Here is a 17,965-nt window from a genome sequence, read left to right as displayed (position 1 = left end):
CGCTCTACCCATGGCAACCAGATACCAATAAGGTGTCTCCAAAGCTACCATTCATTGGAACTTCATCAGAGTGACATGACAGGAAATGTTAGCGGCGTCCTGTGCGACAAGAGTAGTGGAGTCCTTAGAGGTCAGTTATGTGGCATGTTCTCATTCAGAGCTGTGTTTGCAGGCTTGTTCCAGGTCAGGGATTTCTTTCTCTGCACTCCAACCTCTCATGTCAATGGCATACTTTACATCTGGTCTGATAATGGCTGGAGCAGAAATGGCTACTCACTTCTGTGCAGTAAAAGAATATTTTTTTTGTCAGTGAACCTCCTCACCTCCTGCCTTTCTATATGAGACACTGTGCAGCTTGCTAAATAGTGTTGGGCCAGTTCACACTAGAACGCGTTGCGGCAAAATCGCATTTCATGCCTGTTTCCTTACCATGCGTTAATGCACTGCCCTTGAGAGACGCGCGCAGAACCATTAATTTGTGATGGCACCCAAAACGTATCAGTTGCAGCCACAAAGGCCGCATGGTAACCATTTTTGTAGTGCGACATTGTGCATGTTTTATTCATTTTTCATGCTGATGTTTTTTTTTTTTTTGCTCGATTTTTTTTTTTGCTGAAATGACTGTTTACAGGGTATAGAGACATAATAGTTAACCGATTCAGAGACACAGAGCCAATAGAGGGCAGTGGTGTAAAACGAAAGTGATTGGTTCTGAGGGGTTTAAGACACACAGTAATCACACCTCCTTGATTAGTGCCACAAAGAGAAAGCTCCCATGACTTTTTTGTTTAGGAAACAGACTGTTCAGAACAGAAAAGGATTACAGCAACATCATAGCAAAAACGAACAATGAGGACATGAAAACAGGACTGCAGTAAGGTAAAGGAAGCTATTTAGCTAAAAAAAAAAAATTCCTTTAGTGACCCTTTAAGTTCTCGATTACATGACAAAAGTGACCTCCAGATCCATTCCAAATGCATTTCTGCATGCTCATTTTATATGTGTTTCCAGATGCTTTTTTTTTTCTTGTTTATTAACTGTACTGGGGTACAGTACCTTTAGTAGCCCATAATATTGTATCCTCATTTTATTTATCACAGTCAGATCAATGATAATTTTGCGAAGGCGTGTTTAGGGGCGGGCTTAGGAGCAAGGCAGGGGTGGGGAAAATGGTGGCGAGTAACTCTTAAGCCTTGGCTATTAGCTCAGGACTTTTTAAACCCTGCACTATACTATAACCATAGTTGATCCAGGGAAGGCAAAAAAATTTAAGCATGGTCCAATTTGCTTCAGTTGGGGGAAAAATGTCTTCCTGATCTACCAGGAGGTATGAATTGTTAGCCTCCTAGTAAAAAACACATAATCTTGTTAGTAATGGTACCATCACCCTAAAGATCAATTATTGAATAGAGATAGGGCTTAAGGGACCCCATAACCCAAAAGACCAGAAAAGGGGGAAAAGAGGGCGGTAGGACTATTGCAGTACAAGATAAGTAGGTAAACTCAGAAAGAGCAGGTATAATAAAAATGTATAAGTTTATTGACATGGTATCAAAGTAAAAAACATCAGACAACATAGACAAGACAATAAAATACAATATAAACATTGTGACAAGCCGTACGTGTCACCAAAATCGATGATCCCCTTTGGGAAGATCACGGTGGAGGTAGGGGTTACGAGGGGGGTCCCGTCAGCTCAAGTGCCAAAACCACCGAGGGGGGTCTCCTGTGTCGGCCAAGGGGGACGGATGTGGAAATGGACCTATCAACTGAATAGGGTACAGAACAGAAGAAGGGGGTCCCATGTCGGAGACCCAGTAGACACTGGTGCTTTAAAAAGTTATTATTAGTGGCATTAATTGCCAATAGTAGGTACAAGGGTCAATTGCAGTAATCCCATTAGAGCCTCACAAGGCAATAGCCAATAGTAGCTTGATGCTTGGTGGAGCAGGGAATGTCCTGGGGCCCAAAGTCCATCACAAGGAGGTATATTTCCTGGATCAACTACCCCTGGAGTTATTACCTCTAAAAAATTGTATCCAGTTATGTTTTGTGCATTTAAGAATACATCCAGATTCTACTCAGCTTCTGAGTTGGCAAGAACTAGTTCTTGAGGTAGTCTATTCCACATTTTCACAGCCCTTACCGTGGAGAAGCCTTTTTGTATGTGAAGGTTAAAGCGGAGGTCCGCCTAAAAATAAAATATTAAAAGCCAGCAGCTACAAATACTGCAGCTGCTAACTTTTAATAAATGGAAACTTAACTGTCCAGGGTACCCACGATGTCGGCAGCCGAAGCCAATCAATCGCTCGGCTCTCGGCTGCCCCTGCCGCCATCCTCGATGAGGGAATCAGGAAGTGAAGCGTTGCGGCTTCACTTACCGGTCCCCTATTGCACATGTACAAGTTGCGCTGTGTGTTCTCACTGGTCCCTACAGTCTTCTGGGACCTGTGTTTTCCCCAGAAGACAGCGGAGGGAGGGGGAGTGGCGCAACCCAGGTATCTGCACCCCCCTCTCCCCTGAAAGGTGCCAAATGTGAAACCAGAGGGGGGAGGGTTCCGAAAAGCGGAGGTTACATTTTTGTGTGGACCTCCGCTTTAAATATTTTTCTTCACATGTAAAGCATGCCCCCTTGTCCTCTGTAATGGCCTGAAAGTGAATAAGTCTGTTCAGCTAGTTTTTCCTCATAGCCGAGCTCCTCCATGCCCTTTGGTGCCTTCTCTGCCCCTCTTCCAGTTCTCCAAAATCATTTTTGTGAACTGGTGGGTGCATGAAGGCACACCAAAAGAGGTGGAGATAAAATAGCATGGTGCGGTCACAGCATTACTGAGAACTAGATGAAAATATAAGTAAACATAATACTGTTGTTCACAGGGGCATTGTAGCATACAGTATAAATGATCTCTTTAGTAGTACAGGATATGAACGGTTTATTCAAAAAAAAATCTGAGTAAGCCTGCATATAGATGCCCTACATTTTCCATTATGCTCTGCACACATTTTGCAAAAAAACATTCTATCCAATAACGTAACCCTTTTCATCTTTTCTTCTTTCCTAGGGGTTTAAATTTAGACATACGTAGCTATACGTCGCTCCTTTAAGATGTCATAACAGGTGCTCGCACGAGCACCCTTTGCGTGTCCCAGAGCCGATGTGTGTGCCTGATGGGCACGATGTTCGGTGAGCAAACGTGATCACTCGTAACAGAATGAGAACGGGTATGAGTGTGTGTGTAAACACACAATTCCTGGTTCTCTCGGAGAGGAGACAGATCGTGTGTTCATACAAAGTAGGAACACCGACCTGACTCCTCCCCCAGTCAGTCCAATTCCCCTACAGTTAGAACACACCTAGGGAACACAGTTAACCCCTTGATCACCCCCTAGTGTTAACCCCTTTCCTGCCAGTGACATTTATGCCGTAATCAGTGGCTATTTGTAACTCAGATCGCTGTATAAATATCAATGGTCCCAAAATGGTGTCAAAAGTGTCCGATCTGTTCGCCGCAATGTCACAGTCCTGATAAAAATCGCAGATCGCCGCCATTACTTGTAAAATAAAATTATAATAAAAAATGACAAATCTATCCCCTATTTTGTGGACGCTAAACTTGTTCTTGTTTTTTGGGATATTTATTTTAGCAAAAAGTACAAAATATTTTTTTTTCAAAATTGTCACTTTTCTTTGTTTATAGCGGGAAAAAAATTAAACCACAGAGGTGATCAAATACCATCAAAAGAAAGCTCTATTTGTGGGGAAAAAAGGACATGTTTGGGTACAACATCGCACAATTGTCAGTTAAAGCAACGCAGTGCTGTATCGCAAAAAAATGGCCTGGTCAGGAAGGGGGCAAATCCTTCCAGGGAAATGGTTAGGAGATATTTCCAGCACCTACAGGTAATCCTTATTATAGGCTTACCTGTAGGTAAAAGGGGAGCGTGAGGGTTTACAACCACTTTAAGTAGCTCTTTCTCTTTTTATCATTTTAATCCAAACTTGTAGTATATGTAGTATCTTAAGTATTCTCTTCACAGCTATCCAGTTCCTTAACATAGTCCTCTTTATCAAAGACCACAATTTCACCCCCTCCCCCCTTTATATACTGACCTTATTCTTTCGCTGTTCAAGTTGTTCTATTCCTTAATTAAAATCTTCTGCTTGCCTATATTTTTTATATTTAACATCTCTAACCTCCACCATATACTGTATTTGAAAACCTCAATGTGTTGATTACCACTTACTTGGAGGTTAAAATGGACTTATTAGTGAGACCACCATTTTTAAGACTATTCGACTTCCCATATTTAAAATTTCCTTAGGGCTCTAATCAAGAACTTTTTTTTTTACATTACTAACGTATTTCTGAAAATCTGTACATGTATTAAGTTATTTATATTGTCTTGTGGTGCATTTTACAATCCTCTAGTACCTTTATCTCATTCCACATTATTTCTCCCAATATGCTTGTTTTCTTTATATGTTATTTTTTTTTTCCTCCTCGAAGCCTAGGTTCACACTGCTGCGAATTCAAAATCGCGGTAAAATGCGCGATTTTACCGCGATTTCGCGGCTGCGATTTTGCCGCGATTTGCCGCGATTTCGGCTGCAATTTAATGTAAATCGCGGCCCGAAATCGCAAAAAGTAGTACAGGAACTACTTTTTGAAATCACAGATGCGGCGTCGCACTGATTAGGACAGTGCCATTGCCGACAATTGCCGCCGATTTGAGATGCGATTTGACATGTCAAATCGCATCTCAAATCGTTCCAAATCGTACCCAGTGTGAACCAGGGCTAAACCCTTTTTCTGCACGTATACCTAAAAATTCATCTATTTGATCCTTCTGAAAAAGTGTAATCTTTGAGATTTTAAAACCATTGTTTGGATTGATTTTAAATTCCTCCCAATTGTATTCCCACCTGCAAAGTCTATGGAATGCTTTCTGATACATCAAACTCTCAAACTTGCTATATACAGTTATGGAGAAATTACCTGTCATTCACAACTCATATTTTGTGTTCCCGAAAGTTTACTCATTGGGGGGATGAGGCTGCAAAGTCTACCATTTCTTCTTCTTTATCCTGCCACTGATAAACTTGATTTTCTTATTAATATCTCAGAAATTTCTTGTGCTTTTTATGCACATTTTCTTGAGCTAGCTACAAAGTATTTTATTTTTTTAAGTTTCTCTGATCTATTTTTAAAAAGGTTCATATTTTTACTGTATATTCATCTATGGTGGCATAGCAGCTTATAATTTTTAAGTGGGGGAACATGAGTGGATTTGTAAAGGTGATGACATCTTGGGAAAGAAAGGAGACAAATTTTTTTTTTTTTTTTTGTTAGACATTTATTGAAAAACTTCTTCAGTGCACAGATATAGTGTACATAATATTGCAATTGACTACTGGGGTTTGTACGTGAACCAGTGGACACATATTATGATGTACCAGTAGATGGCAGTAGTTACCACAAAATGTATTTGAATCCTTGATCAATTAGGATCTTCACAATATTACTTTACTGTACAGAGGCTAAATTATGGAGCAAAATATTTTGTACACACTGGCTGAAATAGAGCTGCATTCAATGAAAAGTGCCTCTATGCCCAGGCCTAAAACTTTTTTTTACTGAACTGGTGTGAATTTTACATTAAATTGGGGCAGACTAATCTAATTTCCAGAGACAAGGGTCTTGTCACGCAACAAGTCGTAACTCTCTGTCTCTCGATCTCCCTACCTTATTTTGTTGCAGATTCTGGCTTCCAGGCTGCGGGCATCCATGATTCAAAAGCCGCGCCTTCTCCTCAGACAAATGTTCCCAGCAGTGCGCCTCTGTTCAGTGTTCTGCCTATCACGGATGTCCTCTCGTCCGAGGAGGAGAAGGCATCCGTGATAGGTGGAACACTGAACAGAGGCCCTGCTGGGAAAATTTGTGTTCCTATCACGGAACTGTCTGAGAAGGAGGCACGGCTTTTAAATCATGGATGCCCGCAGCCTAACGAAGACTGTCACCGGTGTATAAGACGCCCCCCGACTTTGGATGCATTTTTTTGCATCCAAAAGGTCGTCTTATACGCCGGAAAGTACGGTAATGACGGCGATCAGTGACTTATACCAGAACTGAGATTTTGGGGCAGACAATTGGACACTTTACGGGAACCAGTGACACTAATACAGTGATCAGTGCTGTTAATATGTACTGTCACTGACTGGGAAGGGGTTAAACATCTGGGTGATCAAAGAGTTAACTGTGCGCCTAGCCAGTGTTAATTTACTGTGCTGCTTTTACTAGGGGAAAGAGATGGCTTCTAGTCCCTGCTTTTCAGGAACAGAATAAATCCCTTCCCCGAATTAAACAGCGATCTGCTTTGTTTACATAGGCAGATCCCCATTCTGTGCAGTTTACTGACGATCGACAGTTGCTGAAAGAGATCGAGTGCCCCGCAGCTGCAGATCAGCTTCTTTAAAATTTAAAAAATCCCCTTTGTTCACTCTGTCCAAAAAAAAACATCACTGTGGAGGTTAGAAATATTTCCAGAATATTTTAAGACTGGTGAATAAAACATCGTAAAGCACAGGCTAATTAAAAAATTTAGGTGGAAGATTGTTTAATTAGCACTATAGTTCGTACTATCTTGACTATTGTTAACCGCTTACTGACTGTTTAGTTTTACTGCTACAGGACGACAGCTCTGTGCAAGATCACGTGTATATTTATATATATATATATATATATATATATATATATATATATATAAAATATACACGTGATCTTGCACAGAGCTGTCGTCCTGTAGCAGTAAAACTAAACAGTCAGTAAGCGGTTAACAATAGTCAAGATAGTACGAACTATAGTGCTAATTAAACAATCTTCCACCTAAATTTTTAATTAGCCTGTGCTTTACGATGTTTTATTCACCAGTCTTAAAATATTCGGGAAATATTTCTAACCTCCACAGTGTTGTTGTTTTTTTGGACAGAGTGAACAAAGGGGATTTTTTTAAATTGTATTTGATCCAAGTTGTCATTTGAACATAACACAGGGCATTTTAATGATGCTGTAAAGCGGGATGAAATCAATAACTAGGATGAAGCAAAAGTCCTTATATAGTTACAGTGTACTTTTCTTTTTATAAATACAATTTATATAAAGCAGATCAGCTGCTAAGAAAAAGTAAAAATTCCACTTAATCAAATGAATGGATTAGATCATTTTGCAAGATGTACTGTAAAGCCCCATACACATAGGCCTAACATTGGACGGTTCAAGAGAACACCATCCTGTCTGACAAAGGTCGGCCGAACAGGCATGCCGAAAAATCAACATACTATCAGCACTGGCAGCCAATGGCTGCATGCATTGACTGGTGTGTTCTGGCAGGGGACAGTCCCCCGGTCAGGACACAATAGCTCAGTGGGAAAATCGATGTACGAACATTGGCTAGTTAGTACAGTAAGCACCTCCCAAGCTCTTCAAGGCATAACTGTAACACACTGTACTGTGGCCTTCCTCTTAACATTCTGGTCCTGGAGCAATACACACCCCTCATCCATACACTTCTTTACTTTTATCCTATGTCACCCTGTGCTGTGTGTCCCTACACTGGTTGCTCATTCAATGCAGAATCCATTTAAAAATACTAGGAAAAGCCTTCAACAGTTTGCTATCTTAGTTCATTAAGTTTCAGCACCCACATTGCCTTGCATATTAACCTAAATATAACCAACACTCTGAGGTTAAAAAATACAATTGTTTTCAGTGCTAGAGCACATTTTTTAAATCCCTGCTCACTGCAATTTTGCAGTGGTTTTCAGTAAGTACATTTTCTATAGGGATGCAAGTTACTGCATGTAAAATGCTTATGGTGTACAGACATTCATTTAATGCAATCAACCTAAAAAAAAGACAAACAAAATTAAAGATTCATAATAAAAAACACATTGCATTTCAATGATCTTCTTTACTCACCTTCTCACTCTGGAAACCAGGATTGTTATTCTATTGCTGTAGAGAGCTCTCCCATTTGACATGAGACTTTTGAATACCCACCAAGTTTTTAAAGGAGAACTAGAACTTTATAAAACTTTAACAGAAGTGAAATCCACAGTGAAATCCACAGCTCAACTAACGTGTAAACTGTGTTATCTTCCATATAGTTATAATTCTGTTGAGCCACCTCCTGAGATTTGCGCTTCTTGGACAGAGAATGTAGTCAGTACTACAATTTTGTCCAGTGCAGTGAAAGCAAGACAGCTTGGTCAAGGACTTGCCCCACCCTATGACTGAATATGGGAGCAGCAATATATGATGATCGTGATGAGATTATTGCATTTTCTGAAAAAGGAGAAACCCCCAAATTAAATAAAACCTATAAATGCTTGTTTATTTGGTTACATAGACTATATTAGCCATCTGGCATACTGAAACTAAAAGATCGAATTTTACTTACCCAGCCAGCTCCTGTTTAAATAAACCGACACAAACACGGGAGGCACTGTAAAGAAATCCACCACAGAGTTCACCTCCAGCCAGAACCACAGTTTGTCATTGGCAGCAATAAACTGTGAAAAAAAAACAGAGTCCTACAGTTAAACCCAAAACACAAAAAAACACACACAAACGAATCACCATCCAAAAGCTACAGTAATTCTGGGTTTGTACCTAGATTTGGTATTATACCATATAAAAGATCATCTTTAAGTTTAACACATTTAGTACAATGCAACATTCCCCAGTAAACCATGTTAAAATTCTAACCATTCTAACCCCAAGGCTTGTGTAGCCAAGGTTTGCTACTATGCTTAGAAATAAGGGATAGTTTCTTTATTGTTATAACGGGTTTGGCTCCCTCTAGTGGAGTGATGGCGAACCTTGGCACCCCAGATGTTTTGGAACTACATTTTCCATGATGTTCATGCACTCTGCAGTGTAGTTAAGAATCATGGGAAATGTAGTTCCAAAACATCTGGGGTGCCAAGGTTCACCATCACTGCTCTAGTGCATGCTGGACTCTATGTGTGTTATTTTCTCCTGTGTGAAGACTCCGAGCAAGGCATCATGGAACATGTAGTCCGGGATGAGGAAGTGATATTGTTCCGCACTATCCGCACTACAGGTAACTACAGGTGCGCACAAAACAGCTTGCTGGGAGAGGAAATAAAAAGGACTGTTGCATACTGATTTACTCTACCTGGATGCCATTCTGACCCTGCCAGCAGGAGGTCTGTGTGACAGGGAGTGCTGAGAATCTGCGGTCTACACAGCAGGGAGTCGGATAGCCAGCCCCAGAGGGATCTCCAAGGACAGCATCGCTATCCCAGTACAGCGGACCAGCGTGTGTTCCGGACCATACCTGCAATCCATTCTACAGGGAGCTGCAGCGTGGTGCGGTGCTGCCATTTCTACAGGACAACGATACAGAGAAAGAGAAATTCGGCTGGAACCAGGCAAACAGCTAAATATACAGCTGAACTACACCAGCCAAAGCTGTGATTTACTCCAACCAGACTGCATAGCCAGGCAGATGACACCTTTTTCCTGGTTCAATACATCAGCTTATTTTGTCACCTCTCAACCCCCTACCTGCTCAATGGACATGTATCGGCATCATTAAGGCTGAATTCACACATGTGCGGTGCGAATTCCAGCTCCGTTCTCTGTGCGAGAAAAAGCAGCTGTTCATCGCTTCCTCTCCGTTGTAGCTATGGATCAGCTGAGCAGGGAAAGGGGGAGATGTTGTGAGGAGGGGGGAGAGAATTTGCGTTCAGAATGGAACGCACAGGTTTTTGGGCAATGCCGAGTGCAAATGCAAAGCACATATGTGAACCAGACTGATTCAAACCAATAGATTTTAAAATGTTCTGCAAATTAGATATGGTGTAAGCTGCATACAATTTGCACAGGTGTGAACCCAGCCTAACTCTTAGCAAGGTGGTGGTATGGAAAGCAGTAACACAAACAAGTAGTGACAAAACTAAACAAGGAAGTCAAAGAGTGTAGAAAGCGGTGCCAAATAATAAAATACTTTGTTTATGAATACATTTATGTATTAAAATGTGATCAACATTTGTAACCTGTTGCAGATCTGTGAAGTTCATACAATGTAATACAAATGAACGTCAGTACTACTAAAAATATTCTATAAATGAAAAATAGCCCTGCATAATTGTAATTATTCCAGCTGCACCTCCCATTGCACCCTTTTTGCACTTATGATGCTATCATATATGTAAAAATATAGTGGTACTACATAAATTAAACAATTGGATTACAGTGGTTATAGAAAAGAATTACCCCTTTAAAATAATCACATTGTGTTGCTTTGCTGCAGCCTGAAATGAAGACAGACAGTTTTTGGTTTATCCAGCTGTATTTACTCAGTAGTGGTGCAACGGATCGTCACCGATCCGTAATCCGAACGAGTCACCCTGTTCGTATCGGCACACCACGCGATCCGCGGAGCGCTCCGCAGCCTCGGCTATAGCAAAGTCCCCGGCTTCGGCCTTGCTCCGGAGCGGAGGCCATCTTGGTACACCCGGCGGCGGCTGTCTCGTCAGGAAGTGACGTTTCGTCGCCGCCATCATGCTCCACCCCACACTCTTGCACAGTAATGATAGTGAGAAGGGGGCAAGCGGACATTTTGGTACACCCATAAGAGGTTTAGATTTCACAGTTCTTTTTAACACAAAACGGAGCTTAAATACAGTATTTGGAAATCCAACGGACTGTTTACATGTTAAATTTTAAAAGCAGCAGCAAACCTTACATGCTTGCTAATGTGACAGAACACCTCTGATTTTCACATTTCACATTTAGTTAAATGTGAAAATCAGAGGTGTTCTTTCACATTTGCAACCATGTAAGGTCAGCAGGTTTTCTGCTGCTTTTAAAATGTACCATGTAATCAGTCCGTCAGATTTACATATACTGTATTTAAACACATCAGCTCAGTTTTTTGTTGAAAATAACTGTGAAATCTAAGGCCTCATACACACGACCGGATCTGTCCACTGAAACTGGCCCGTGGACCGGTGTCAGCGGACAGATCCGATCGTGTGTACAGGCTAGCGGACAGATATCCGACGGACAAAAGTTTCTTAGCATGCTAAGAAACTTGTCTGCTGGAGAGCTGTCCGTCGTACATGTCCGCTCGTTTGTACGTCTAACCAGCGGACAGAAATCCCGCGCATGCGTCGAATTGATTCGACGCATGCGTGGAAGCATTGAACTCGCGCGATAGAGAACGTCAGTGTCGTCTACGTCACCGCATTCTCTGTCCGCGCGGATTTCGGTTTGATGGTGTGTACAGCCATCAGACCGAAATCTCCCAGCGGACATGTCCGATGAAAACGGTCCGGCGGACCGTTTTCATCGGACTGTCCGCTCGTCTGTACGGGGCCTAAAACTCCGGTGGGTGTAACAAGATTTGTCTTGTCTTGTTTTTTTTTTTTTGCTGATCCGAAAAATGATCTGATCCGTGAGGTTTTTGATCCGTTGCACCCCTATTACTCAGTGCAACTTATAACATCAAAGTGAAACATAACATATGTCAGAACAAATAAAAAAATAAAAAAAAACGAATCACAGAGTTGGAAAAAGAATCGCCCTCTTGTGTCAGTATTTTGTTGAACCACCTTTAATTACAGCCTTTGGTCTGATGATATATGTCTCGACTAACTTTGCACATCTAGATATTGCAATATTTGACTACTCTTCTTTGAAAAACTGCTCAAGTTCAGTTAAATTTGATGGTTACCATTTGTGGACTGCAATCTTCAAGTCATTCCACAGATTTTCAATGGGGTTGTGAAGGTTAAAATTTTTAAATAAAAATAACATATGATACTTACCTGCTCTGTGCAAGGGTTTTGCATAGAGCAGCCCCGATACTCCTCTGCTGCATCCATTGACACAGAGGGACTCGGCCCCACCCCCTGCTGCTGTGTCATTCGATTTGATTGACAGCAGCAGGGGGAGCTCTAGCTCCCGCTGCCATCAATCTATCCAGTGAGGACAGAGACAGCGGCTGGAGCCACTGGGCTTGTGCTCATCGCTGGAGCAGATGGGTTCCGTAAAAAAAAGGGGGGGCTCTGGGGGAAGCTGCAGCAAAGAAGGTTTTTCACCTTAATGCATAGAATGAGATAAATGAGATTTTACAATCCAAAACTTTACAATCCAAGTGTGGGCTCTGACTAGGCCATGCAAGGACATTCACCTTTTTCCCCCTTCAACCACTATGTGGTCATTTTTGCTGTGTGCTTTGGGTCATTGTCATGTTGGAAAGTAAACTTTCTTCTTTTTGATGGCATTTTGCCCCATCCAGTGCTGCAGTCCCTAGAAATTAGGTTATTTGGATAGTGAGCTGTTTTGGATTTCTGCCAGAGATATAATTTGGTGTTGAGGCCAACTAAATCATTTTTATTTTGTCTCATCTGACCAGAACAACTTTTTTCCAAATGGCCTCCTAATCTTCAAGGTGTGTTTTGACAAAGCTCAATCGTGACTGCATGTGGTCTTTCTTAAGGAGTGTCTTTCTTGTAACCCTCCCATACAAGCTACATTTGTGGAGAATGTGCGATATTGTTGTGACATGCACACAATGACCATTCATTGTCATAAATTCCTGTAACTACTTCAGAGTTGCTGTAGGCCTCTTGGTAGACTCTGTCCAAGTTTCCTCCTGGCTCTTTCATCCAGTTTGGAGCGACATCCTGATTCAGTGGGGGTCTGTGTTGTACCAAACACCCTCCGTGTCTTAAAAGATTTCACGGTGCTTCTGGGCATTGAAAAAGGATCCAAATTTTTTTTTGTATTCATCTCTTGACTTGTGCCTGTCCACAATTTTCCTGGAGTTCTTTATTTTCACAGAAACAGCATTACAATTCCACAGATCAACAGTTCACAACCATGACATAAAATTCAATATGAAGCAAGCTAATCACATGGTTAACAAGACGTGTCTTTAGAAATACTTGAGTTGTAGTATCAAATTATATAATGTTATATTGAATCTACTCTGTGAGCATCAGCGAGCAACACCATGTTCTTATAGGCAGGTTATAGCTCTACACTCAGAGACATTTAAGCGTAAAATGGTCAAGACACCTAACCCTATAATATGGTAGGATGGGGAGGAAGTAGAGGTTAACACACCTCTCCCATCAGTAGCGTCTAAATGTACTGAGATTTGTGGAGATGGAGGCAAAAGGTAGATCGTGTTTGAAGATGTGCCTTGTGGCAGTGCACCCAGGGCAACCGGAAAGAGCTGTGAGAATGTATGCCATCATCAATGATCACAGCAAATGATCATTGGTTAGATCAGAATTCTTTAACCTATTCAACACACAAGATAACATTTTCCCTTACACGCTCCCAACATGCATGGGATGAATAGAGACAACAGGGAGGAGAGTAAACGCCACTCCCCACACTTAGAGTGTAATCACAAGGCGGAGCATAGAAGCGAAATCCTGACACCAGACGTGGCACGCCACCACCCTCATCTCAAGGCGATAACTGACTGCATCCCATTACTAGATGAAAGCGCCCAGATCTTGCTGCTACACCGTAGGGACATCATGAGAGCTCATAAAATCCGACAACAACGGGATGGGGAACATGAGGCCCTATGAGCTCAGAGGCTTGATCTAGGATGAGTGCTAGTAGGCGAAGACACGCAGGCCTGACAATGTAGAAGCCCTACGTACAAACTTGATGGAAAACGGTTGTGCATCTATCTTTAAGCCATGTCCAAACCACTTTCATGTTAAGGAGATGCTTGAGATCAAAGGGAGACATGGAGAAACGAGAGATTCCTGGGTTAAAGAAATGCACCGACAACCTAGGGCAGTGATGGTGAACCATGACACCCCAGATGTTTTGGAACTACATTTCTCATGATGCTCATGCACTCTGCAGTGTAGTTGAGCATTATGGGAAATGTAGTTCCAAAACATCTGGGGTGTCAAGGTTTACCATCACTGACCTAGGGTGCACAGTGTTCCAGACTACAAGGGACAATAACAAACAAGCACTTTCAATAGAGGATAGAGGATTGATGGACAAGGATATCTACAAAGACAAATCGGGTAGTTGAGTGGCCCCATTGCCCTTCCGTTCACCCAGAAGACGTCTCCCAAATAACAGAGAGAATGCCGTCTCTAGGTTCACCTCACTCCGTCATAACTTACAAAGGAAAACGGAGAACAGGGGTAATTTTGTAGCCTTCGCGCACAAAATGTTCCTGAGTGGTCACGCAGAACCAGCGCCCCCACTGATGGAAGGTGAAGAAAGCTTGTGCCTTCCCTAATTCGGTGTCTACCCTTCTCAGAAAACTGGTCAAATCTGGGTAGTGTCCGATCCAAGCGCTAGTACTAGGGAGTCTCAAAATGGACCAGGTGTCCATCAAGGAAAAACCCTACACTCGGCGGGAAGTCCTGTCCACAGTCAACCGTCTTAATGACCCGCAGGGATTCGTAGCCCCGGTCACAATTCAAGGCAAGTCACTTCTCAGAGAATTGTCCTTTGGGAAACAGGACTGGGACTCCCCATTGCCTCCAGAAAGATGAAAAGAATGGGAAACAGTATTGGCAGTAGAGTTGGTGAAACTCATTAAAAATTAAATAGACTAAGTTAGATGCCATCAGGTTATACACAGACAGTAAAGTGGTGTTAGGTCACATATGCAATGCGAAGAGAATATTCGATGTATATGTGGCAAATCGGGCGGAAAGGATCAGGAAGACTACCCAATTGAAACAATGGCACTATGTGCCCACAGACCAGTACCCTGCAGATATTGCGACCAGATCAGTGCACATCTAAAGGATACATCGTGGCTCACAGGACCCACATTCCCAACACAGGTAGATGGTATACCGTCAACCCTAATTAATGACTTTGTATTTACCAAAAGAGACCTTGAAGTAAGGCCCCAAGTGTCTGTCCTACACGCCAACGTACAGCCCGGAAATGTATTTTGTTCTCATCGTTTTTATCGCTTCTCGAGGTGGACAGCTCTCTTGCGAGCAATAGCGCACCTTAGACACATAGCCATCTCCTTCTGCCATATGCCCGGTGAAAATACAACCAACTGCCACAGTTGGCATATCTGCTGAAAACTACACACTGTAGAGAAAGTTAAGAAAGCAAAATAAATTGCCCTCCATAACGTTCAGAGAGAAATGTATGCAGAGGAGATCCATTGCATCTACGAAGAGAGGAAAAGGCCCTCTTTGGAAATTAAATCCCATCATCGACGAGGACAGCCTCAACAGAATAGGGGGTCGCTTTAGTAAGTCCCATTTATGCAGAGAAGAGAGAAATCATCTCATTGTTCCCAGTCAACATCATATTGCTACTCTATTAGTTCGGCACCATCATGAACAAGTCATGCATCAGGGATGACACTTTACTGAAGAAGCTATTAGAGCATCAGGAATATGGATCACTGACACCAAGAGGTGCGTAGCCAGAATTCTCCATATGTGTGTTAGGTGCCGCATGTTGAGGGGGGGAAAAGCCAAGAACAAAGGATGGCTGACTTTTCACCAGACAAACTTAGCACTCCCATTTATTCACATAGGATTTGATGTTTTTGGACGATGGATGATCCTCTCACGTAAAACGAGGGGTAGGCAAGCTGGCTGCAAATGATGGGCGGTGCTTTTCACCTGTAAGAGTGAAGGTCATTGAGGTCATAGAATGAATGGATACATCCAGTTTTATAAACACCCTCAGAAGATTCTTTGCAATCAGGGGACCAGTCAACAAATATGTTCCGACCATGGAACTAGTTTCATTGGAGCATGTATGGAGTTACAAATAGATACTAAAGACGTTGAAGATAACAGCATCCAAAAGTAGCTGCATGATCAAGGGTGCATGTGGCTATTTAACTCTCCTCATTCCTCTAACATGGGTGGAGCATTAGAATGCATGGCCAAAGTTACTCAACACATTTTCTTAGTCGCATCCTACAGCAAAAGCCATGGTCCGAATAGAGCTTCCAAAACATCAGAGGGATCTCGTTGTTAAAAAAGTATCAGAAGTGTAAATAATTTCTAAGGCACTGGATATCCCATAGAACAGTCATCATTAAAGTGGATGTAAACCCATTCTCATCCTTTATTAACTACTGCCATAGTGCTGATCTATAAGGATATACATGCCTCCTGCATGTATCCTTACCTGTCAAATGTCTCCCCTCTGTCTGTTATAAGAACTGAAAAACTGTAGATTCTGTGCATGGGTTTGACTGGAGCTCAGTGGGTGGAGTCGTGATGTCTGTAGACTCCCCGCTCTCCTCTACACTCCCCTTATCAACATGCATTTCGTCCTATGTATTACTTACACTGAATTCTGCTATGATCACCAACATCCAGTCAAAATCCAGAAAAGTAACCACATGACTTCAGAAAGGGAATGGGAGTGGGAATTAAAAAAATAATGCCTGTCTTCAGGCTAGTGCATGAGATATGTAAATAACCTGTTACTCACAGCAAGGGGGCGGAACGGATCAAGGTTTTTTTTCTGTTTGTCCGTTTTATCTCACTGAACAATAAAAGAGGATTGCTCAGAGCTGGATTAACTCTTTGTGGCAAGACTGGGCACAGATGATAGGAAATCTTTTACTCTACATTGTGACAGCAAAAAATAAATAAAACATTTCGGGTTTACATCCACTTTAAGTGGACAAAATATGGCACAACAGTGACATTACCAAAAACTGGACTGATAAAAGGCATAAAGGAGCTCAGCTATGAGGAACGATTAGAAGAACTAAATTGATTCTCTCTTGAGAAAAGGAGATTAAAAGGGGGGCATATGATCAATGTGTATACATAAGTCGTCCACATAGTGAACTTGGTGTTGATTTATTCAAGGTCATCACAAAGAACAAGGGGGCACTCTTTACATCTGGAGGAAAAAAGATTTAATCTCCACATACGGAAATGTTTCTTCGCAGTAAAAGCTGTGAAAATGTGGAATAGACTCCCTCAAGAGCTGGTTCTGGCCCCGCTCAGGAGATTGCTTTAAAAAAAGGCCTGGCTTCTTTCCTAAATGTACATAATATATTTGGATACTGACATTTATAGGTAAAGTTGATACAGGGAATATCTGATTGCTTCTCGGGAGATCAGGAAGGATTTGTTCCCCCGCTGAAGCAAAGCGCATCATGCTTTGCTGGGGTTTTTTTATATTCCTCTGGATCAACTGTGGGTATAGAATAGTTTATATAGGATTGTGTTGTTTTTTTAGGATTTTGTTTTCCCCTTTTATTGGTTGTACTAGATGGACCTGTGTTTTTTTTCAGCCAGACTATTACTATATTGTCAGAAGATCGAGCCCTTAAGGAACGGAAAATAGGTTTCTGTTCTCATGAAGATTTTTCCAATTACTTATTACCTGACTGAGGGATATCTTCCCAAATGGGAAAACCACTTCTGCAAATTTTTTTTTGTAGACTTTAGTGATCCTTAATTTGATGTTACAATGCAGAAAAGGGGTTGCACCCCAATGTCATCATTAAAACTTGACATCTTATTGATAGGAGGACACACTGTATCCTTTCACCCTATGTCTGCCCCTAACAGGCTTTGCCCATCATGGCTAAATCATAGATCAATTAAGCCCAAATGTGTGAAACATCTTAAATGGGTGGGCCCAGCATGGAAGAATGTCGTGTGTGCTGTCCATCAATAAGGCTGTCAAGTTTAATTGACATCATTTGAGTGTGGCCCCTTTTCTTCGTTGCGGCATTCATTGTGTGGAGAATTGATGGGCTCCTTCAGCTTTGGTACACGGCTGCTGGCAGTGGGAGAACCACCCGGCAGCTTGATGTGGTAAAGGTGTTCAGCTGTCTTTTTTTTGATGCTGTTGTACATCTGAAGTAATAATTAGGGTTGCACCAATACTAACCATTTGCACGAGTATCGGTACTCATGCAAATGCTCCAATAC

The 17,965-nt window shown here is 41.9% G+C and overlaps 1 protein-coding gene across 19 annotated transcripts in view; it reads right to left on the bottom strand.

Annotated features, from left to right (window-relative positions):
• KCNMA1 (potassium calcium-activated channel subfamily M alpha 1) overlaps nt 1–17,965 on the bottom strand; it is an 856,444-nt gene that overhangs the window by 533,508 nt on the left and 304,971 nt on the right. For all 19 annotated transcript variants that reach the window (XM_040320626.1, XM_040320627.1, XM_040320632.1 and 16 more), the window contains exon 5: nt 8,455–8,566. In XM_040320626.1, coding sequence (XP_040176560.1) covers nt 8,455–8,566 — 112 coding nt within the window. The remainder of the gene's footprint in view (nt 1–8,454; nt 8,567–17,965) is intronic.

This window comes from Rana temporaria, chromosome 8 (genome assembly GCF_905171775.1).
Source record: "Rana temporaria chromosome 8, aRanTem1.1, whole genome shotgun sequence".
NCBI lineage: Eukaryota > Metazoa > Chordata > Amphibia > Anura > Ranidae > Rana > Rana temporaria.
This window is presented reverse-complemented; position numbering and strand designations above follow the sequence as displayed.